Here is a 23812-nt window from a genome sequence, read left to right on the forward strand (position 1 = left end):
GAAGTGCTTCAAAGAAATTAATCCTTTCTGCAGCATTTCATGGCCAGGGCTGGGCCGAGGGGTGTGGGAATTGAGGGGGGGGGGTAATGCCCCAGGCAGCCCCCCCATCCCCGCAGGGTGTGGGTGATGGGGGAGTCTGATAGAGGGAAGTTTAATCATTGCAATGAAACAGGAGAAAATAAAGATTTTTTGGGGGGGGAAGCCTTGAGGCAGCAGTTTTTCAAGTCAGGAAGTCGCAGATGAGTTTTGGGGGAGAAAATTGCCAATTCAAGCACCTGGCATGCCCAGGGGTGGGGGTTATGTGTCCAGGGTCATCTTTCCCCTCTGGCCGGGGTTTGGGGGAGACTGGGGGAGCACCCAGGACAGGCAGGGAGCAGGCAGGTGCCGCAGGCAGGGAGCAGGCAGGTGCCGCAGGCAGGAAGGAGGCAGGTGCCGTAGGCAGGGGAGGAGCACGGCTCACCTGGGCGCAGGTGCGGCAGCGGGATCACCGGGGCAGGTAAGGCTCTGCTGGCCAGGGCCAGGGTGGGGAGGGGGTTTCAAGTTGGGAAGGGGCTGGGAAAGGCGGGGGGAGTCACCTCGAGCTGTGGGACTCTCCCCCCAAAGCTAGGAGGGGAAAGGACCCCCACCTGCCCGCCCTTTGGGTGGGTAGGGATGGGGGCACTCCTAAATTTGGCATCCGAACCAGCCCCGTAGGGAGAGAGGAGAGGGGTTGGGGGTAGGTGAGCCCAGATCCGCTCCCCTTGGGAAAGCAAAGTGTGGGGGGAATGGGGCGGGCGGGGGGGGGCGGCTCTGCCCTCCTTGACCCACCAGGGTGTCCCATCGTCCCGCGGTCCCGGCAGGATGGAGCAGAGGAGGGTTTGCTGCTGCCCCTGCCAGGCTGGGCTGCGGCCATGGGACGCCACGGGGCAGCCCAGCAGACGGGTAGCAACCTTTTCCCAGGAGGAAGTTAAAAAATAAACACAATACGTAGGGCCTGAAAGCAGGCAGAGGCGAGATGGGGGCAGCCCGGGGGCAAGGGCTGCCCCCCAAAACGCCCCAAGCCCCTTGCTGGGCTGCCCGCAAGAAGCCCTCACCAGCTCCCTGCTCCGCTGCCAGCCGAATTAAATGCAAAAGCTCTGCCTAACAGCTACACCGAAATCCCTGCTGCGTGCACTGGAGCAGAAACTCTCTCCCCACCCTCCTCTCCCTGCAGAATCGCCCAGAGAAGTCTCTTTTAGTGCCTAAAAATGTGCAGATTAGGAGGAAAACCAGAGTCCAGGGGTCTGCTCCGCTCGAAGGATGGTGCCTCACTTAGCTTGGGGAAGGGTTTCTTCCTTCTTCCTCCCAGCTTGTCGTTAAAAAAACTAATAACATCTGGCTTTTGCAGCACAGGGTGCGATTGCCGAGGCACGGGGTGCTCGCAGAAGTTTGTGTTGGGCAGCCACAGCTATCCCATAAACCGAGGGGCAGTCGCAGTGCTCAACAGGCTTAGTTTGCTGTGTTTAGGGTGAATAACTGGATCTATCTGGGATATATTGCAACAGAAACGGTTTCTTTGCCAGCTGGTCTTGGATAATTTTCCTTGAGGGATGTCGAAGGCAGCTGGGAGGAACGCTCAGCCTGCATCGCGTTGTGGGGTGATCAGGACAATTTTAGGACAAACGGACATCTCGTCTTTGGAAAATACTGATTTTTGCGGCATTGCTGGTGACGGTAACGCCGGTTTTGAGTCACTGTTTTGTGTCGGTGCTTGTGAGGTAATAGGGGTTGGTGGAGTCAGGGCTATTCCATCATCGTGGAGCTGGAGAGGCAGCTCGGTGCACAGACCTTGGCTCGCCGAGTCCCGTGGCAGCCACCACCTTTAGAAAGCACTTTAGTCTCTTAGGCATCACGCAGAGGTGAAGAAAAATGGCTTTTAGAGTGGTAATGAGCATTTCCCAAAACAGATCATTTTTAAAGTCAAGCCTCCGTTGCCTTAAAACCACAAATAAACGCGGGTCGTAAAGAGAAGCAAAAGGATGACGAAGTGCCCACTCTGAGCCCCTGTAATTAAGATGGCTTTGAGTAATTTGTTTTATTTCTCAGCTCTCTCTGCTGGGCTGTAACTCGGAGCTGAGTTCTGGCTGCTTCCCTGCTGGCGGGGCTCAGGACAGGGGTAGGGATGGAGAGCCCAAAGCAGGGACGTATAAAACAGAAGGCAAGAAGAGGCAGCGTAAGGGAGAGCGGTAGCAGGCAGAGAGCAATATAACCTCTCCATCACCGGCTTTTCGGTCTTTCTCTCCCCCAGTGTCTCTTTTCAGGTGGGTCCATTGTGTCTATTAAATAGACTTCAAGTCCAGTGTCCCAAATTTGAAGCTTTCATCCCAGTTTGAACTTCCACACTGAATTTTCCTGGCGTAGCGAGCCTTTGTTTTTGGATTAGCTCGGTCTGTCTCGTGCGTCTATCAGCAGCCGCTGTACAAGCTCCTGCCGCACCTGATGGCCCTTCAGATATTCCCCGGCAATTGAGCCTAATAGGTTCCAACGATGAAGATAATTTTTAACCTAAGAGTAAAAGCCCTAAGGATCCTTTAGAGGCAGAAAAGTTGCTTTCCTGGTTTTGCAGCCGCAGCTGGGCTCGCGAGTATTAGTAACAAATAACACGATTGCTCGGTGTCACCGTTAACGCTCCCCCATGCAGATGGAGGCAGAGATAGAAGAAAAACTGCCGATAATGGGATGAAATGGTTCAGAGTGGGGTTTTAGTCTGACGTTAATGCATTAGGGATCCAGCTCCTAGGGGAGCTAATGGAAGTGCTGCTATGATTAGAAGTGCCGCTGCAGACAAATAAGACAGTGCTGGTAATGGAGTGAGGCAGCGCAGGCAGGCAGCGGGCAACAGGAGAGCTTGTATTTGTAGGCGATGCCTCTCCTGACATCTCTTGGGTGTCTCCTCTGCCATCTATCTCTCCACAGAGGCACAGTTATCTCACCTCCATGGCTTCTTCTCCAGTCGCCCCATTGATGGACCGCTGCCTTCCCTCCCCACCTCCCAGGCGGAGTGTTTGGGCTGTGGGGTTACGTGGTGTTCGGAGGAAGGTGTGATGCACACGGAGAGCGTGCGGGGTAGGAAACGGGCCGGTGGAGGATGCGGTTTTGGCCGAAGCACCTCAGCTGCTGTCGGTCTGGGTTCGATACTCTCCGGCAATCTCAGATTCAGCACAAGGGAGACCCAAACCACCTTGAGAGGGTTGGAAATAGCGTCGTTATTTCCAGATACACACCTCAGTGGCATTCCCCAGCTCAGCTTGAGCTCAACCTTTTTTTTTGCAAGCCAAGACATTTCTCTTCTTCACTGAGTCAGCCTTTCCCCAGGGACCATCCCGGTCACCCACAGATGCTCCGAGAGCCGGGCGGCAGGTCCCACGGTGAGCAAACCAGCTCTGGTGTGTCTGAACTGCCTGATTTGCAGAGGTCGAAGGGCAAAGTTAATTGCAGGGGTGATGGCTGTGAGCTGTTTCCAACGGCGAACTTCAGACCGTAATTTCCAAGCTGGGGAAAATGGAAGTGATGCCCTGACCGAGACATTATCGATGCACTAATAAAACCTTTACAAAAACAAACTCGGTAAAGCAAACGAGACCTTTGGAAAACTCAAGGGGCCCAGGGTTTGGATGAAAAGAAATTATCTGTGGCCGCCAGGGTAGGGCAAGAGGAGGAGGCGAAAGCCCAGCCGGGCTCCTCGCCATCTTTCCTGCTGCTCCAGATGCCTGCCCGGGTGGTTGGGTGCATTAGCTATGAACCAAGAAGGGACCAGCTCCCTTGGGAAGTGATAAGAGCAGATGAAACAGTAAATCATTAAGCCGGCGCAGCACATGGCATTGTAATAAACAGGGAGCAGAGTGCATTAATTACAAGCCAGCAGGGACATGGGTGCGTTATCGAATGTGTGGGCTAGACAACGAGGGAGGAGCGGGGCAGAGTCACGTTTTGCAGGGATGTCCTGCAATAGTGGTGGTTGCTGCCAACCCCAACATCAGCTGGACCTTCAGCTTCTTCTTTCCCCCAACGTGGTTGATTGCAGGCAAAGTCTCGCTGTGTTTGGAGCCATAGGGATAAAGGAGAGCTGTTTGCTCCAGGGCACTCAGAGTTGAAAACATCATTGTTTTTCTTCCCCCCGCCCCCCCCCCCCCCCCCCCCCCCCGCTCACCTTTTGCACGTTTTCAGAGGAGGAAGAGAAGCAGGAGAAATAGTTCTGTTGGTCACGCGTCCCAGATAAGCCACCCTGCTTCCTGCTAGTGAGCAGTCGGGCAGGTACAGACGGCAGCAACACCAAAACAGTCCCCGTCACCCTGCCGAGCTCACCCCAGCTCACGTAAATGCTATGAGGTGGACGTGCTGGCCAGCCAGGTCGTGTGTACTCCATCTATGCGACCTTTAACTTTCCCCACTTTGCTTGATGGGTGTATCCTTTAGGTCATCCCGTTTTGACTGCATCGATCTCACGTGGGAACCCATCAGGTCCCATTAAATAGCTGCTTTTAAAATGTAACTGCTGGAGCTAGGTCATGGAGTTATATATTTGACTATATATTGCTATGGTAGTGTTATAACATTAACGTGGCACAATATGGCTGCAGGACTTCTTGTTCTGGTGTTCCGGGATGGGTTTAGTTCTGCTTTCGGTCGTTATCCTGATATTATACCATTGCGTGTACGTGACGGGATTCTCTGCCCCCCCAGAAAACACAGATTTTTCAGCCATCTCCCTGGCTCAGGCATGCTCCTCCCGTAATCACAGGGATACAGGTGGGTGCTCTGATTCCCCGGTTGTCTCTCTCAAAGGACTAAAGAGACTATTGTATTAACGCACTGGACTGTGCTAGCGTTGCTGGTAAACGGTGTCTTGCTTTGATTTTGTGCTTTGATTTCATGTTTAATTACCCAATGCACCCACTGGCAATAAATCTCTCCTTTTAAGTCACGAAATAAGGCAGAGCCTTGCAGTGCTGCTAACAGCTGCCTGCAAAGCTGCTAGCCAATATGGTAGAAAATAATATTTCCATGCACAGCTATTCCACCCTTGGATTAAATCCCCTCCTAAATTTGTTTGCATGAAACCCACCGTGACAGCTTATAGGTATTTGGCGAATACTGTGGGACCAGCGTGGTGTAAGCCGCAGGGACATCAGCCGCGTCTGCTGCTGCACGTAGCTGCACGCACCGGGGTCGTGTTTGCACAGCGAGGCGATGTTTGCTTACCTCGAGGGGTTGGATTAGCTGGTTTGGTTAAACCAGTTCAAATCGGACAGGTTGGCTACAGGGTTTTAGTAGGTCTGATCTAATCTGGTGGATTTTCTCGCCCCGGGACAGCCGCCTCGGGGAGATGGGATCTGCACACAGCCGAGCTCTGGGGGCAGGGACTTAACGGGACGAAACAAGGTGTCCTGGGGACAAACCGACCTGCAATCAGGTATTAATTAAGCCAAAGCAACCTCTCTCCCCTCCCAAAGGCTGGCAGCAGCTAGCTGTGTGCAACCTCAACTTATCCTTTATGCAGAAGGAAGGCAACAGCAGAATAAGAACATTTTTTTGTTGCTTATAATACCAGCTGGTGGGGACTGAAGCCCAAAATGCAGCCGGGGAAGGTGGTTTAAGCATAACCGGGTCTGGGATGGGGAGGTCAGATCCAGCGCCAAACTACACAGCCCCTTGCTATGTGGATGGACGGCATCCACGCCACGAGAGAGATGGTTTCTGCCTGGCATTAAGCTCAGCTCGGCGCGGAGAGGAGCGTTACTAAATGGAGGAGGAAGTCCTGGGCACCGGCGGCGCAGCCTTTGCTATCAATTAAAAAAATCCTAATTGACCAGCCCGACACAATCAACCTGCGATTGCGCCAAGGCAGGCCCCTGAACATATGCTCGAGCCCACATCAAAGAGTTAATCGTTTCTCCACCTAATTAAGCAAACCAGCAAATGGCAAACAGGAGCCGGCTGGGTTTTAATTGCTGTAATTCTCCTAGGAAACGGGTCCCCCGGCTCTCCTACAAACGGTGCACGTGTGTGCGCTCCGGCACGAAGGGGCAGGGAGGCTCAAGCTTAGTGATGCTCTGGAGAGAGGAGAAGGGGTGGGAGGAGGCGGTGATGCAGGGAGCCAGTTGGTTTCTTTGCCCAGAACCAAAATGTTTTGTTTTCCAGCAGCTTTTGGGGTATTTTTGAAGCTATATTTTGACCCAAATGCTTTGGCTTTGCGAAATAGATGTGGGGTGGGTTTTTTTTCCCCCTCCATGGGCTGAAAAAAATTCCAGGAATTTAAAAAATTTTTGGACATAGCTGGACATCTGTGGCTGTTCAAGGAGCTAAGGAAACCCAGGGCCATTTACCCCTAGACCTTGCTGTATTCCCTGTGTATTTTCTCTCCTGCCTGGTCCTGAAAAGGCCACCTTGCCCTCGTCCTCAGCAGATCTTCTCACTTGTACCTGCAGAAGGGTAGGAAAAGCAGGAGCTACTGCTGGGAGGGATCCCGAGGGATGCAAAGCTCAGGCTGGGATGGGTCAGAGATTGCAGCAGATATGGGGCCTCTGTTAAACCTGTCTGGGCTTCAGCTTTTTTTGGCATTTCGTAATCTTGAGGTGAGGACCTCAGAGGGGTCCTAGATGTTCCCTTGGAGGGTTTGCCGGTGCTCCATCCTATTCCCATTTGCCCTTTCCAGTCCTCCTTGAAAGGCCAAAGGAACAAACCCCTGTTTTTCCCAGCGTTATGTCAAATAACTGGTCTAAGTTGTATAACGACATTGTTTTTCTTTGCCTTGTAGTCAGAGGACGTTGCCAGGATGGCAAACTTCAAGGGTCACGCGCTTCCAGGCAGTTTCTTCCTGCTGTTTGGGCTCTGGTGGTCTGTGAAATACCCGCTGCAGTATCTCAGCCGGAAAGTAAATAAGAAATCCCACAGGATTTATTTTTTCCAGCGTGTGGATGCCATCGAAGGGGGAATCAAAATCATCTTTGCTCTAATAGGTAAGGCTTATATTTTACTAGCTATGCTGGTAACTTCCCAGCCTATAGTGATGACTGTACTGGAGCCCTTACTCCAGAGAAACCGGTCCAGATGTGGAAGGAGGCATCCTTGATGTTCATCTTGTCTTGATCTCTAATAGAGTTTGATGCGAAAAGACCAAGTCTCATACCCCCTCCCACAGCTGAGCTCCCATTAATACAGGCAGGCCTGATTTTTATATCCATCCCTTTCTCCCTAACGCAAAACCATCAGCTCATGCTTGAGGAATCACCCACCCCCACAGCAATGAGTAGCATCAACCGTCATTGCGTATAAACCATCAGAAACGGCGTGCTCTTGCGTGTCCGTGCAGGGATGCTGGCAGAACAGTTCGTCCCGGATGGCCCACACTTGTACCTCTACAGCGGGGAGAACCACGACTGGGTGAAGCTGATGAACTGGCAGCACACCACCATGTACCTCTTCTACGGCCTCTCCGGGGTGGTGGACGTCTTCACCTACATCTCCCAGATGGTGCCACGGGGTCTGGATCGCCTCATGCTGTCCGTGGCTGTCTTCGTTGAAGGTCGGTGGAAGGTGGCACTTAATTCGGGGAGTGATGTTGGAGGGTGAGTCAGAGAGGGACCAAAATTTGCCAGACTGAGATATCGCTCTGAACGCCCCTGAAGACAGGACATGTTGTAGGTGATATATTATCGAAGGGCGGTCTGTAGCAAGATGAGAAATACAGGCATTGATAGGTCCTGACTTTGCCTGGTTTGGGATTTCTGGGGTGACATCGGTACAGCGGCAGGCTGAGTTTCCTCGTTATGATAAATGGCTGGTGGATGCTGCATTTATCTCACATCTACAGAGCTGTTCGTGTGCCCTGCAGTCCACCCCCCCACACCCTCCGAGAGCCATTAATTGCACTGCAGGCATCGTCACCCTCATCTGCTTGCGTTGCACGTGGCAAATTCAAGTGCCTTATTCCAGCTTCAGCACATCATAAATACCGTTTTGTCTTCAGGCTGTCTTGCAAGTCGCGAGCTGGGATTTCAGACCCCTCTTGGACACACAGAGAAAAGACACTAGGAAATGAAGGTCTTGCTTATATAGAAGACCACTTAATGAAGGCACATCTCTTGTATTTTCCCTTCCCCGATCCCAGTGGTTTTTGAAGCAGCGGCAGGGGCAGCTCAACAGGTACAGTCTGGGATGGAAGAAAAGGAAATCTGTCATTTCCAGCTCCTAAGAAAATGGTGAGGTTTAGCAATGGAAAAGCAGGAGACAGCAGGAACCTGGCTACGAGGGGAGGGTGATCTGAAGAGGTGACAGCACCGACATGGGAAGAAAACCACCCTTCTGTGGTCTTCTGCCTTTGGTCCCCATCTCGCTCAGATCCTCCTGCCCAAAGGTTGGGCATCTCATCCCTCCAGGATGGTGGGAGGCCAGGAGACCTGGAGGGATGCTACTATGTGCAGTGCCTTGTTTTCATGGCGACCTGTCTCAATTCACCAACCGGGCAGGCGATTTACTCTATCAGGGCTCTGCGGTCATGGTTGTTGTTGGTGATGCTCCTCTAAGTGCGGTACGTTTTTTGGCAGGTTGTCTCTTCTATTACCACGTCCTTCACCGCCCGATGCTGGATCAGCATATCCACTCCCTGCTGCTCATCGCCATCTTTTCAGGGGCCTGCAGCATCATGCTGGAGGTCTTCCTCCGCGACAACATTGTCCTGGAGATGTTCAGAGCCGGTGTCACCATCGTCCAGGGAGCATGGTTCTGGCAGGTCAGTTCTACCTTCTCTTGCGGAGCAGAGCTCCGAGGTGGAAGAGCAATGGGAAAAGAGGAGGAGAAGCCGTACATCACATATCAATTGTGCATCTCTGCAGGATAATTTTGCCAGGCTCGTTTCATAAATAGATCATAACCCAGAATGAAAATTTACTTATCATGGGTCATCTCTGATGACTGCTCCTGCTGAAATAGCTGTTTGTCTTGGCTTATTGCTTCTCTGGGGGGAACAGAAAAAGTGAGCGCTCGCAGTGAGCGAGCAACGTTTTACAGTATCTAACAACCAAGTACTAATTGCTTAATGTGTCTAATGCACCCTGCAGCACTCCCTCTGGTTTAGTGGAAAGATGCAAACCCCACCAAGCCATAAAATGGCTGAGTAAAAATACGGCCAGCTGCTTGCTTTGGTAGGAGTCGGAGAAGCAAAGAAATCAGCTGGAAAGAGCCACTCCCAAATTAGGCTACCGAAAAGAAATGTGAGTTGTCCTCCTCTTTCTCAGCCCCAGGTTTGCTGCGCTAACTCCAACACTTTATTCAGAGGTTAAAAACTGGGCTGAGCTTGTAAAATACTAAATTTGGAGTTTTTAAAGGATGGCTAGGAGTCTGCAATGCAGAGGCACAATTGTGTTTGGATATCGTGCTGGAATTCAATGAGGCCAGCACTGTCTCAGCAAAAATCACTATCCTGGTCAGGGCTCAAGTCCCTCTGTCACCACGTAGATCATGATGATAACTGAGATGGACAGAAGGGTGCTGGAGGTCTTCAGTCCATCAATTTTTTTTTTTCCTCCCAAGGTAATAAATTGTTTGTTCCACCAGATCGGGGTCGTGCTGTTCCAGCCATGGGGAGGTCCGATGTGGGATGAGAAGGACCACAGCAACGTCATGTTCCTCACCATGTGTTTCTTCTGGCACTGGGCAGCCGCTGTGGCCATCCTGGCTATAAATTACACTCTCGCTTACTGGTACGGCTGGGGTATGAATTCGGGCAGGAGCGGGGTGGGCAGATAAGGGATGGGGATGTGTGGAGCAAGATGCAGATGTACTCCAGCCGATCCTGGAGTACAAAGTCAGAGCTGAATAAGCAGCCCCTGACTGCTGCAAGTTTTAGGGCACGGTGACAAGCGTGCACGTTATTTGTTGAGTGCACAGAATGCAAAATAGTGTCAGCAAGAGGCACAGGCATTAAATGCGACAAGTCAAATAACCGAGCACCCGAAGCTGCTCCTGGGACTCGCATCAATTTTTTTACTCTGCACTGGGGTGCTGGAAGTCAAATTTTAATTCAATAGAGAAATCAAAGCATTACCAGGATCCCCTGACACTTTGTCCCCTCCCTTGCAAGGATTTTGAAACAGTTGACAGTCACTGAGTTATTAGAGGCACAACAGCATTGCCTGATTGCTAAGACATCGCCAGTCCCCGGCATAGCTTTTCCGAGGAGGCAGGAAGGAGACATTACCCCAATTTCAGGGATGCTTCCACACCCTATGAGACCCTGCGGGATGCTTGTATCCCCAAACCCCAGCATTTTAGAGCCTCTATGACAGTTTCTCCCCGTCTGTGTGTTCATTACAAGTGTGCTTCCCTCCCCCAAGCGGTCTGCTGAGTGGCAGTAGTCTGGGGGTTTTGCTCGCGGTGATTTATTCCTCGTGTGTTCCAGCTGCATCCAGAGGTGCAAGAGAGGCAGCGGAGAGCCCTACATCGGGCTCGGAATCCGGCAGCAAAAGTGTGACACCAGCTCCCAAGCCGCCTTCTTAAATGGCTCTGATGAAGAGTGAAGAGGATGCAATCTCCTTCTGCAAATACGTGAAGAATCTGTTTTCTAGAAGAAAAAAAAACCTAAAAAAAAAAAAAATCTAATGAAATATTTATGTTTGGGAAGAACAAAGAGAGGTGCCACCGTTCTGCTGCTGGGAAGTGTTCTGCTGCTGGGTGGTAGCTGCCCTCCATCCGTCCCCGAATATCACCATTTCTGAAATGAGCACTGCTTGCAGAGATTTTTAGCAACAAAATTAAGTGCCGAAATTCAACATGATGAGGCCGCTTCATCCGATGGGTTCCCGTGCGTGTTTCCATAGTGATGGAGGGCATCCTTTGGCCAGCTGACTTTTCCAAGCGCCTGGAGGCTTTGACCTGCTGGGACTGAAGTCAGGGAAACCTCCAGGCTTGAGGTCGTGTACCTCTGGACCGAGGCATCATCCCAAGGAGGAAGAATAAGAGCATTGAGAGTGAGATTATGTCAAATTTGCAACATCACCGCATGATTGTGCACAATGAAAATTTTATTACAGAAGCTTTGAACTAAAGAGGAGTTTTGTTAATAGTTTTCATGTTCACTTAAAGGCTGAAAGAGTGAATAAATGCGAATTAAAAATCCTCACTGAGCTGATATCTTTAAATTTAAGTCTGCTAAAGTGTAGAGTGTGTAATAACAGCTTAGACAAATCCATCCCTCAGACCTGTAAAGCCTGAAGGGCTGTCAGATACATGGCTAAGCAGCAGGGATTCATAAAGCGTCACAGTTTTCCTTGAAAATAAACCCCTCAGCTTGGAAAGTGAGAAGAAAAAGGCACATGTTTTGGTTTTAGCCTGCCTTTGCCAGCTAATGTCTTGCAAAAAGTGACTGGAAATGCCACCTCCTAGATAGGAGGAAAATTTGCCAGTAGTGAGTGTGGGGATTAAAAAAAAAAAAAAAAAATATATATTTTTATATATATATAAAAAAACCCCACCAGCGCAAGCTGAATTGCAACTGTTCGTGACTCAAACCCTGGGGCTGGAAGGATGTTCCGTACTGGAGTCTTCTCGCTGCTGCGTAACGTCGGGGGGGCAACAGACGGCAGCTGATTTTTGTGCTCACGCTCGTGACAATGGAAAAGCAGCTACTGGCAGGTCCGAGCGTTTGTGACTGCGTGCTCACACCCAGAGACCCCAAAGCTCATCTTATAACACCCTTTCCCCTCCTGCAAAGAGCCTGTTGTAGACTAAGGGGGCTACAGCCTGGATTTTATTGCTTATAAAGACTAACGAGCTTTCCTTGAACACCAGCTTTCCTATATTGCCACCACTGAGCCGGTTTATTTCGCAGGGCTATCGGGATATCGGGAGGTGCAAACAGGCTCGGTGTGAAGAGAATTAATCAGCGGAGCAATACATCTCCGTAAATCCATCTGATAAACGCCGTGCAATTAAGTCTCATGAGTCGTAACCACTGGACATGACCTGCATTTTGCAGATACTTTTTTTTTTTTTCTCCTGCCAAGTGGACGAGTTTTTCTAAACCACACGAATTCCTCTTGCCGCTGCCATGAGACACAACCCGGCGAGAGCGTTTTGCAGGCTGCCGTCGCCTAATGCACAGAGAAAACCCTATTTGCAAGGTGACAAACCGAGTTACCTAGAGCGCTGCAGGGCAGAAATCAGCTTAACTGAACAGCAAAAAGGCCTTGCGTGGTGCTCTGAATTATTTTCTTTTAGAAAGCGAACATCGCTATTCCCATGCCATAGCCACATGAGGGCAGCACCAGGTGGCAAAGCTGGTGCTGGACGTGCAGGAACATGCTCCAGGCTGGCTGAGGTTGCGGTCACCCTGCAGGCACCCTCCTCCTTCCTATCCCCAAAAGTCAGAGGTTATTTCCATCCGAGGGCACACAGATTAAAGCTGACCTTGGTTTTTAAAAGCACTCCTTGCTTTTGAAGGTGGGAGAGGGTTTATTTAATTCTTCTGCTGCTCTTAATCAAGTTGCCTTCTCCTTCACCCCAAGGTTTTCTTTGTCCCTTGTCACCACGTGGCCACAAAACACTTTTCCCCTCTGTAGCACGCGGTGTCTGGAATAGTTTGTCTGCCTCATTAACTCCCTGGTCCTACAAACATCCCAGGACTGTCAGTATAGGGCTTGCTAATTTGTTTTCGAACTCTGGAGCACATTCTTTCCTGAGGTATGAAGGTCAGCGAAGGAGGAGAGATACAGCCTGTGATTAACTAAAAAAATACAAGTGGTGTTTATTTCTCGATGAGAATTAAGGATTTTTGGTTTAGCTAAAAACCACATTTGTTAATAGCTTAGAGACCAAACAAGAGCGTGAAGGTTGCTGGGTGGTCCAGAGATGGTTTGTCATATGGCGAGGTGCACAAGCCATTCCTCACATTTATTTCTGATGTGGTAGGTACACCAGGACAGTCCTAAAGAGAGTATTGCTTTTATCAACAACCTTAATATCAACCAGTTGTCCTGGAAACACACTTGTCACCATATACATTGAATTATCAGCTAGTGTCTTTGCGTGATGTCTCGGGATGGGTTTTGCCTTGTGTTAACTGCAGGCTGGTGGTGGTGCTCAAGGGTGGGGGCTGCCGGTGTTCTTGAAATAAGTGACCTGCCCATCCGAGGCAGGAAGGAGCTGCTGATCCTCCCGACAGGAATATCTAACCTCCTCTTACGAAGGAACCCAGACAACACCCCCGCCCCCTCCCCGGCCAAAGCAGCCAAATATCTGGGCAGCTGGCTCTTCCTCCAGCTAGAAAGACAAGTCCTTCATCAAGAGCCCCATCCACGAGCCACTCATTTCTCGGGCAGAGATAGGATCTACCGCCGCCACCCTTCGTGGCCACGTTTATGTAAGGCTGAAATGATGGTGTAGGCAGCAGAACAAGCCCTGCCGATGCTTATACCACCTGCTTCACCTCCTCTGTTGCCTGTTTATGAAAGCTGGTGTTAGCATTCGTCATAATAATAATAATAATAATAATAATAATAATAATAATAATACTTTGCACTTCCCGAACACCCATCCATCTGCAGCACTCGAGCTGCTGGCAAACCTTTAATTAGATTGTGCCTCCTACCACCCCCAGGAAGTAGGCAAACATTATCACATTTTTTCATTAGCGCCGAGGCTGATGATGAACCTTCAGGGAGAGGATGTTGCAGTTACAGCTGAGAAAAAAGAAAAAGAAGAAAAAAAAAAAAAAAGAAATAAAATTCAGTTCAGGGTTTAGCTTGAGAATATTAGAGGGGCTGGAGCAGGTCAGACACAGATCTGCCTCTCCCCGGGAGGAAGAGGAGGGCAGGCATGTGCTGGTGCAATCCCATAATACTCCTCCACATCTCAGCAGTTTGCAGCTAAGGAACTGTAATGGAGTCGCATGCGTTCATGCCTGCAGTGATTTTTAGCACGCACGGCACGTGAGCGACCGGCTCTGTGATCTGGGGCGGGGGGGGGGAGTTGGCCATCCTTTCTCTGGGTACCCCCTCCACGGGCTGTTGTTGTTCCCAGCCACTTGTCACAATTTCATCCTCATTTTTATTGTGGGGATGGTTTAAAAGGCTGGAAAACCCCTTTCCTCAACCATTTCATGCACCTACCACTTTTTTCGCTCGCTGGCTGGCTGGCTGGCTGGCTGGCTGGCTGGCAGGTACTTTAGTACCAGTTGCCCTTTTCATTAGAAACTTTTCTCCATGGGCTTTGCTCTTTGCTGGTCCTTTAAGCTCCATGGGAAAAGGCACCTTCAGCCTCTGAGCAGATATGTTTCAGCTGGACCACATTTCCTCCCATCTCCCTCCAGCTGCTGCCCTCCCAGCTCGTGTTTTCCCACTTTCTCTGAGGACTTGGCTCGTCTTTTTTGGGAAGCAGCTTGGTGCTAAGCTGCCTTTTGGGGTAATGCTTTGTTGAACTGGGGGGGTTGCAGAAAGGAAAACTGAGCTGCAAAGAAGTCCCTGACGGTGCTGCTGCTCTTTTTCCACCGAGAAAGGTATGGTGGGGGGTTTTTCTGTATTATTTTTAGGGGTAGGTCTGTAAGGAAGAGCTCCTCTGGGGATTGCATTTCTCTCTGTGCTTGGGCTTAACGTGGTAGCAAGCTCCTGAAGCTTTAGCTTGAGCAAAGCTGCTTGTAGTTATGGAAGCCCCCTCTGCTGCTGTGGACGTTCCTGGTGTTACAGGACCCTTTTGCACGCATGCTCAGCCCTCTGCAATGCATCTTGCTCCCTGAGCGCCGTTGGAGGTGAGCGGCGATGGGTGTACGGCACAGCTGCGTGCTAGCACCACCACCAGCTTTATGTTTTCCTTCCTTCCTCCTACTTGCTACCGCTGATACGGAGATAATGGGTGTAAAAGAGCTCCCGGCTATGGCTTGGTGGCTCTTATGGCTGTGCTGGAGAACAGCCCATCACCTTGGGGAGGGTTGTGCAGGCTGGTTTGCTTCCGTGCTGTTCCAGCCTTGGGGTTTCCCTGGGGTGCTGGCTCACGTGTGTGGCTTCTGGCAGGGCTTGGGCATGGCTTATCCTGTGGCCCCGATGGAGTATTTTTTTTTTTTTTTTTTAGTTGTAGGAGGAGTTATGTGCATGTAGGTGCAACCTGGAGAAAATACAGGTTTGGGAACGCACTGAATGGTTGTTAGTGGTCCTCGGGTGGTCAGAGGCTCGGGTGCTGCACCTGAGCAGCGCTGAGTGTTTCTGCATCACGAAGTCGGTGCTTTGGAGGGAGATGGGGATGGTGGGGTGGCCCGCGGTATTTATCTGCCTTGAGGCACTTGCATTGCTCATCTGTGCAGCTGGCGAGGTGCTAAGGCTGGGCGTGCAGCCACCGGCAATGTAATGTGCAGCAGATCGGGAGTGGCTTGTGTCTGTGGATGCTCGGTGTGGGGCAGCATCGAGTAGTCGATGGGTGAAAAGAAGCGGAAACAGGCTGCTGTGTCCTACCAACCCATCTTTTGGGGGAAAGAAGGCCACCGTCCTCCTCCTTTTGCCTGCTGCAGGCTGGGAGATGGAGCTCACAAGGGCTCTGCTCTGGTTTGGGAGCTCCTGGCCCAAAAATCTCCTGTCTACAGGCACTTTTTGTAAGGCCAGACACCCCTAAAAGGGTTACTGTGTACCTGGCAGCCCGGATGAGAGAGTCTCGAGCCCTTCCAGCAGAGCCTGGCCTCACTGGGTGATGCCGCAGCCTTGTCTTTTCTTGGCTCTTTCCCCAGTCATCCAAAAAAACCCTAACATAATAACTGAAGATATGTGGTTGCCATGGGAACGGAGTTGGCTGCTCATCCTGATTTTTGTGGCAAACTCCAGGAGACTTTTTTTTTTTTTTTTTTTTTAATAGCAGACATGAGGTGTCCCAGGTTGTGAAAGCTGGTTGACTCAGCGCGCTTTGAACTGGCCCGCAGGATGTTCGGCTCTAAACATCCTGTCTGAGGGCCACCTCCCCGTGGTGGCTTCTCCCTTTATCTGCCTCTTCTGAGTAATAACCGCTCCTTGCTGCCACATCTGGAGAGGGAGAAGGACGGGCAGGAGTCACAGGTAAACTCTCTTACCCACAGAGAGAAACGTGATGGTGAGCAGCTGCGCATGGGATGGACGTGGTTGCTTGAGCTTGGGAAGAAGAAGGGATGTGGGGAGAGTCCATCTCTGCAAGACCAAGGTTTAGTGTGATGACAGACTCATGGAAGCAGTGCTGATGGAGGCAGTCTGCCAGCAATCTGTGGCTTTCAGCTCTTTTTGGGGGGGGCTTATCAGGTTTTGGAGGTACGTCATAGCAGAGGATTTGCAGGGGGAGAGGGGGCTTGTGCCTCTTCTGTTGGGTGAAGGCTGTTGGCAGAAGAGACGTGCTTGATTAGCAAGGATGGAGGTGGGTCCACAAAGAGAAGACCCTCCAAATGTCCGTGGCCGGACACTGAGCTTGCCCTGTGCATTCAGCCTGGCTGCCCTGGGATGCTGCTCTCCCTGCCATGCCGATGGTTGCACCCATGGGTTCTTGTAGGGGATGCTCATGAGTCCACATGGGCAGCATCAATCCCCCTGCATCAGCAGGAACAAGTCCCCACACGGGGCCAAAATCATCGATGGTGATGGACCCAGAGCTGTGACAGCTCCTGGGGGAGAACCTGAAAATTGGGCAGAGAGCCGTCCTTCCTGAGCTGAGCCCGGGGAGGCTGCAAGCAGTCAGTGCGAGCACTGTAAGGAGAGCAGGCAGCTCCCGTATGGCTACTGAGCAAAAGCATCGCAGCCTGGAAGCTGTGGAGGGAGAAGGGCAGCTCAGGTAATACCTTCTGACTGCAGCCGTATTTCAAGTCCTCCGACAGACAAAGTAGCTCGCAGGAAAAATAAATGACCTGGGTGCCTCTCCTCAAGCAGTGCTTTCTTCCCCAGCTGCGGCTCACTTGGAGCTTAATCAGCTTTTGTGTGAGCAGGGGATCAAATGCCAGGGCTGGGGGAAGCTGGTGGCTGAGACGTATCGGGTTTGGCTCCATGAGCTGGTTGAGGGGCCGGTGGATGTGGGGGCGGGGGTGGGGTTGTTGTGCTGTGCCTTGAATACGTGAGCTCTGCAAATGGACTGTTGCTTGGAAACGTATCTGGTTTCCCTACAAAATAGTGGCTGTTTTATAAAAGAAGGTGGGTTTTGGGTTGGGTTTTTTTGAGCGGGCTACATCCAAGCTTTTGCTTGACCAAAGGGTGGGTTTGGGAAATTGCTACTAAGTGAGAGATGCCCCAGGATATGTGGTGGCTGCTGAAGAGCTGTGTCCAGGTGGTGGGAAGCAAAGGGGACTTGTGACAACTACCAAAAGCCTTGCTGAATTGGGCTGCAGAGAGGTTACAAAGCAAAAGGGTCCCCAGCACCAAAAAGAAGAAGAGTGAGGCTACTGTGTTGGGGAGAGGGATGGTTGGGGTGGGAGATCCCAGGGACAGCTCTGAAACAGAGTGGTTTGGGGGCTGCTGGTAACTAAAGCAAAGGGGCGATGCCCAGCGGATGTGGGGTCAAAGCTGGACGCTGGCGTAGCCTGGAGCAGCCTCTGGAGTTGCAGGTGGGACAAGTCAGTGGTCAGTTCTGATGCTTGGGCATTGGGATGTCTCTGCTCTCCTCTAATTAAGCATGTCAAATTAATGCTTCTGCTACATATCTTGATCAGGGTATGCTCCTGACTCCAGCTTCAGGCTGTTGCCCTTGTAGTCACAGTCCCTGTAGGACAATGGTAAAATTTGGTTATATATCGTGCAATTGTGTGCTGCTTAAATGTGCTTTAACAGCATTTGTTCTTAGTCACTTCAGCATGCAGGTGTCTGTGCGAGGAAGATATGTGCCCTGGATTGCATGTCCAGGCTGTAATCAGGAAAGACATGGTTTCTCCTGGGGCATGAGCCATCTCACCCTGATGTAGGCATCCAAAATAGAGCAGAGAGGATCCCTGAACCAGCTCCCAGGGTGGGGCGTTTCTCATCTACCTGAAAGGCTGTTTAGCAACTTCCCTTCTGAAAGGAAATCTTAATGCGGTGTAAAGAGTTTGGAGCCTTCCCCAGATTACCTGTGTCCTGGAGATGCAATGGGTGACGTTCATCTCTACATCCAAACACCGTGCTTGCCCACACAGGGCTGAGCCAGTCCGACCGACTCCAGCTCTGCAGCCAAAACCTGACCGGGGACATCTCGCAGAGCTCTCCCTCACCCAAGGCACTTGCCACGCCACATCCTACCCTTATTTTGCAGTACTTAATTACTTTCTAGTGTGGGAGGACTTGCACAACGTGCTGGGGTTGTTCATCCAGCCTCTGCAATTTGCTTTGGTATTTATAAACACGGTGAGGATGTGATGTGTGATGCAAGGGCTACTTGGTGTGGTAGCTTCAGGATGAGTAATGCCTTCATCCGAGCTGTAGAAAGGTACCAGAAAGCCCAGGTAGAGGGAAAGAGTGAGACCTCCTTAGGTGGTAGATGCATACAGAGAGCAAGGAGAGAGGTCTTGCTGGAAGAAACGAGACCATCCCAAGGTAATATCAAAAGCTCGCTGCTATAAACATTTAGATAATTATTTATTCCCTTCTGCGCTTGTTGTTCTAGGATTTTTATTTTTTTCAACAATTTTAGTATAGACTTAAATACTTTGAAGGATATAACTTTGCACGTGGCAGCCGGTTGCGCTGCCGTACCTCTCCACCTCTCCATCCTTGCTGGTATTTTGTGGTGTTGGTCCGGCTTAGCACAAAGGCAATTTTCATGCTTTTAGTCTTCAAGCTCTTCCTACTGGAGACGGAATCTTTTTCCCTTGTGTCAAATCACTGTTCGTGTGTGACAGGAAAGTTGTGTGGAATATGCACGAGGCTCCTTTTGGAAATGGTAATGGTTCCTGTGTTGCCTCCTCCTCCTGTTGCGCAGCCAGTGGGGCCCAGCAAAGCTTTGGCTGGCTGGAGCTGCTGAACACACCAGTTGGGTTTGTGTCCTGGTAATTATCTATTTTTGAGGGAGTTTATGTTCCAGGAAAGTAATTATGATGTTGCTTTTTATTAGCAAAAACTTTATTATGGTTCCTCTTCTAAAGGTGCATAGCTGCTACTCTTTCTTGAGCGCTAATGTATTTTTCTCTGGCACAACGAAGTCCTGATGATTGCACGCATGCAACCACATACGTACATATGTATACATATATATACGGTGGCAGCTTCTCCATGGTGATGTCCCATCTCAGGTATTACCTGTTTGCAGCTGATGGCAGAGCCATGCACACCTGCTCTGTCAGGATGCATCTCCCCGGGCATGCCCTCGGAGAGTTTGAGGACTGACTTTGAGTCGGTGCCCAGGCACTGTTTGTCCTTGCAGGTCCAGCAAGCGAGCCCAATGCCAACGAGTTTCCTCGGCAGTGCCCTCCGGGGCACCTTCTTCTTCATTTTTGGTCTCTGGTGGTCTGTGCGATACCCCCTGAAGTATCTCAGACGGAAAACCAATGCCGAGAGCCAGCCAAGCTATGGGGTCCAGCGCGTGGAAGTCTTTGAAGGCATGGTCAAAGCTTTCTTTGCTCTAGCAGGTAAGAGATGATGACGAATCTCTGCCCCAATATCTGCTGGCACTGCAGTCATGCTCTCCCACGAGGCTGGAGCCGTATGTAGTGGGAAATGGCTGTGGCTGGCGTGGGATGGCTTGGGGACGTGCTTGTGGCACACCCTGTGATGGGACCTTGCTGCCGTCCCTCTGGGTAAATACCACTATGACTTCACCGTTGCAAAGAAAGGCTTTCTTTGTCCTTTCCCCCGTGTAAAAGGAAAAGCCTGACCTTTCTGCTCTCTACCCAGGGATATTGATCGAGCAGTTTATTCCTGCGGGTCCCCACCTGCAGCTGTACAGCCCCAAGACGCACAGCTGGACGGACCTCACCCACTGGCACTACACCACCATGTACCTCTTCTTCCTCCTCTCCGGCATTGTGGACGTTGTCTCGCACTCCCCGCTCAAGCTGCCACTTGGCTTAGATCGGCTCTCGCTGTCCATGGCTCTGTTCATTGAAGGTGAATCCTACGCGGTGCCTGGGAGGGTATGGAGTATGGGTTAGGGGAAGCACTGGGAGGGTCACCGATGTGCAGCAGCCCAAAATCCCTGGGCTCTTTTGAGGCTGGCGAGGTGCTGTGCAAGCAGGCAGAGCTGGAGGGTGTGCAGATGCGCGATGGCACTGGCTGTGTGCCGAAGTCACCCCCTCCCCGTTCCTCTCCAAATATGAATCTGGCCGTGGCTGGATGCTCCTGGTGCACAGGGGATGCACGAGGCCCTAGGGATGTGTGTGTGCTTCTCCTGGTGACAAGCAGCTGGCTCTCTCTGGAGTGGCAAAAAGGTGTTGTCTCCCCACATTGGTCGGATGCACAGAAACACAAAGCTCCCCGCCATCTTCTGAGCTGAAGGTCCTTCTGACAGCCCTATGGCCCTGGCTGGGCACGGGGATCCTGCAGCTCTGGGGCTGCTCTGTGGGCAGAGTGAAGGTGATGACTTCAGGCTGTTGGCTCTCTGGCTCTTCCCACCAGGCAGATCATAGCAAGACCCGGAGCATAGTCTCAGTTTTCAGATGTTTTTATTTAAAAAAAAAAAAACCAAAACCAAATGAAAACCCCACAAACAACAAAACCCAAACAAATCCCAAAGCATCCTTTTCTAATGCAATGTGAATCTTGCCAGGTTTGCTCGTCTGTTTCCATGACTACAGCGATGCTGCGCTGGACCACCACCTCCATTCCCTGCTGGCCATGGCTATCTTTGCTGGAGCCCTCTGTACCCTCCTAGAGGTGTTCCTCCGAGACCATGTCATCCTGGAGACCTTCAGGACCAGCTCCTTCCTTCTCCAGGGCTCTTGGCTTTGGCAGGTCAGTGCGCATCCAGCCTTCTCCTCTGAGCAGTGGGCTTCACAGCCAGGAAGGCCAGCGGAGGGGGGCTGCTTTGCCCTTTATGGCACATCTTTTGGGGTTAAACTGGTTGGAATATCTTAGGAAGGAATGAGGCTTAGTGCCAGAGCTGTAATCGTGGAGATATGCACAGGTAATGTATGCAACATAGACAAACTTGCATGCTAAATGGGAATTAGACACAACAAGAATGGGAAACCACAGTCATGGGGTTTTGTTCTTTTTATCGGGTCCGGTTTCTTCCTCTGGTTGTTCCAAGTAACTGGAAATATCTGGAAACCCCTTGTGTAATCACCCAGCTTTGGGTCTAGGGAGAAATGCACAGCCTGGCAAGGTAGCCTTTGGGTTGTCAGCTTTCTCTGAGGATGCTGGGCTGTGAGCCCTAAGGCTTGTCCACAGAGCATCTCTCTCCTCTCGAAATGCACCCCTGCATCAGCCTGGGGAGACAAGGATGCTAGGGGGTGCTGAGGGCAGCGGTCCAGGTGTAACTTGGAATTAGTGTGCCTCTAGGCCATAGTCAGCTGCAGCAGCATGGCTAAAATCAGGAGGAAAGGAGAGGAGGGATGTGCTAAAGCCTGACATGTGCTGATGCCTAACATCTCTTTGGTCTGCGACCAGATTGGGTTTGTGCTGTCCCCTCCGTGGGGAGGACCGGGCTGGGATCAGACCGATCGCAGCAACTTCACGTTCCTCACCATGTGCTTCTGCTGGCATTACGCGGCTGCTCTCACCGTCTTGGCAGCAAACTCTGCGACATCTCGCTGGTACGTGGGGGGAGAGGGCTCCTGGGGGGTGCCCAGCACCATGCACGAGCTGGGATGACCAAGAGCAATACCCAGACCCAATGCTACCCTGGGAAATCCAGCTGCCAGAGTATCATGGGATAAGAAAAGTGGGTGTCCGTGCATTTCCAAGCATGGACTGGTCCATGGCTTGGCTGGAAAGGATGGGCTCGGTGCCACCGCAGAGCAGATGGTCCTTAGCAGCCGTCCCAAGCGGGCTGGGGTGAGCCAGCAGCTCTCGTTGCCCATAAATACCTGACCGGTGTCGCTGTCTGTCCTGCAGCTGCAACAAGTCCTGCCAGCTGAAATTCGGGGACATCGACGTGGAGCTGGACTGTGGCATGTGCACCCGCAAAGGCAACAAGAGCTCCAGCGGCGCCCTGCTGCCAGAGAGCACCTCGGACGACAAATGAGGCCGTGGCGGACATGGAAACATCTTCCCTGCTGGATTAGAGCTCTTGAGATGAGGTTTTTAATCAATCTTGATAAACCACACCGGCGCTTGATGGCAGAGCATCAGAAGTGGGAGGCAGGACCCCGAAGGCAGAGCGCAGGAGGAGATGCAAAGCCTTTCCCGTGCACGTGCTTTGCAAGAGCAAACCAGGCTCGTCTGGGAGGGAGTTTTTAATTTTCTGTGCTGCAGCTTGGGCTGTGAACTGCAGGACTGGTTTGCTGGTGGAGTCCAACCCATGTGGCCGATTTGGCTATTTTTTTTAACGTTGTTTTCGCTTCTGCTTCCACAGAAGGGAGCAAAACCAGCTTTCAAAGCTCCTGGTGGCTGTCGCTCGCTCTGGTGTTATTGGAGAGGGTTTTTGTACAAAGCTTAACGTGCACCGAGTATACGTGATCACCAATAAAGTACTTTAACAGACCACCTCGATGGATCTCTTGAATATGATGCCTTGAGATTGAAGGCGTGGTTAAGGTCATGTCCGGCTTCAAAATGGCTTGGGGGGTGGATGAAATACCAGAGGGATGGGACTGCATGTGATTTAACGTGCCTGGAGAAAGGGGTGGGTGGCCAGTGGATGGAAAGGATGGAGGTTGTCGTGTTAGCGCTGGCACGTGGCTGCTCTCCTGCTTGGTTTTAATCAGAAGCTGAGAGGATGAGTTGGACAGGCGAGGCAGCCTGTTTGTAATGGATTTTGGCGTGCCTGGGAGATTGGGTGGTTGCTGGGCAGGGCTCAGCTTGGAGAGAGACCCTTGAAGCAAGATGATGGCTTCACCTGGTCCGGGTTGGGCTTATGGATTCTCCTGGTGAGCCTCTGAGAGGCGTGCTTTGCAGTGATCTCAGCGCGGGTACGGCTTTTCTTCTCAACCAACAGCTTTATTCCCTCCCTGGAGCTGGTCGCTACAATGCAGAGACAGAAACGAAACCTTCCGCTGCTTGGCATCTGCTTTGCACTTGTTGTCCAGGGGTATGTGGTGTTTTGGGGTTTTTTTCCCCCCTTAAGTCCTTCGTTTGGTTTGCAGCAGAATAGCGTGGAGAGATGCTTCCTGCCCTCAAGATGAAAACCTAATGTGAAAGATGTCATTAAGCGGGATTAGCGAATGAACAGAAAGTTAATCGCTAAGTTCACCACCAACATTTAAAGTGCTTGTGCCGTGTCCTTTGCTAAGGGCTGGGCTAGGTGAACAGGGGAGCACAAACAGCGTTGTTGTTGTTAGCTTTTAATACCTTCGCTGTACGCCTCCCCGAAGACGTGCAGAAGACAGCTTAGTCTAAATGCTTCACTGCTGGCCTGCACGACTCCAAAAACTCAAGGAAGCATCGGGAGGAAAGAAAAATCCACCCTGGCTCAAAGCCCCACAGAAGGTCCCTGGAAGAGCGAACGCTTCATATTTTATTTTATTTTCTCTTTTTGGAGCAGGGCAGGAAGGAGACGAATGCTTTGTGCTGCTGGCAGCTGTCAAGAAAAGGACCTCGAGGAGCAGAGAAACCAAGGCGAGTGCAGCATTTCGGGCTCCCACGTTTGGCACCTACGCGGAGAGGACCGTTATCTGGGGTTGTAAAGCAGGCTGGCGTTCTCGAGCAACGGTTTCTGATGGGGAGGGTTGCCTTTAACCGGGGCTGATGTGGATCTCCCGTGCCAGAGTGAGAGCTCAAACGTGCTCCGTGGAGGTGATGTC

The 23812-nt window shown here is 51.3% G+C and overlaps 2 protein-coding genes across 5 annotated transcripts; both read left to right on the plus strand.

Annotated features, from left to right (window-relative positions):
- Positions 1-239: 239 nt before the first annotated feature.
- On the plus strand, positions 240-11133 carry LOC129196217 (transmembrane protein 45B-like). Of its 2 annotated transcripts, XM_054803321.1 has the most exons (7): positions 240-327; positions 375-496; positions 6776-6977; positions 7331-7543; positions 8565-8749; positions 9574-9719; positions 10418-11133. In XM_054803321.1, exons 1-7 carry the CDS (start codon positions 240-242, stop codon positions 10533-10535), a joined length of 1074 nt encoding a protein of 357 aa, XP_054659296.1. In that variant the 3' UTR covers positions 10536-11133. The 2 variants fall into 2 exon arrangements, with proteins under 2 accessions (XP_054659296.1, XP_054659295.1); XM_054803320.1 differs by lacking the exons at positions 240-327; positions 375-496 and adding an exon at positions 5261-5431.
- Positions 11134-14714: 3581 nt separating this feature from the next.
- Positions 14715-22544, plus strand: LOC129196139 (transmembrane protein 45B-like). Of its 3 annotated transcripts, none has more exons than XM_054803098.1 (6): positions 14715-14758; positions 19336-19540; positions 19806-20018; positions 20677-20861; positions 21519-21664; positions 21966-22544. In XM_054803098.1, exons 2-6 carry the CDS (start codon positions 19354-19356, stop codon positions 22093-22095), a joined length of 861 nt encoding a protein of 286 aa, XP_054659073.1. In that variant the 5' UTR covers positions 14715-14758; positions 19336-19353; the 3' UTR covers positions 22096-22544. The 3 variants fall into 3 exon arrangements, with proteins under 3 accessions (XP_054659073.1, XP_054659072.1, XP_054659074.1); XM_054803097.1 differs by lacking the exon at positions 14715-14758 and adding an exon at positions 15911-16046; XM_054803099.1 differs by lacking the exon at positions 14715-14758 and adding an exon at positions 18408-18509.
- The last annotated feature ends 1268 nt before the right edge of the window (positions 22545-23812 follow it).

This window comes from Grus americana, chromosome 24 (genome assembly GCF_028858705.1).
Source record: "Grus americana isolate bGruAme1 chromosome 24, bGruAme1.mat, whole genome shotgun sequence".
NCBI classification, from domain to species: domain Eukaryota; kingdom Metazoa; phylum Chordata; class Aves; order Gruiformes; family Gruidae; genus Grus; species Grus americana.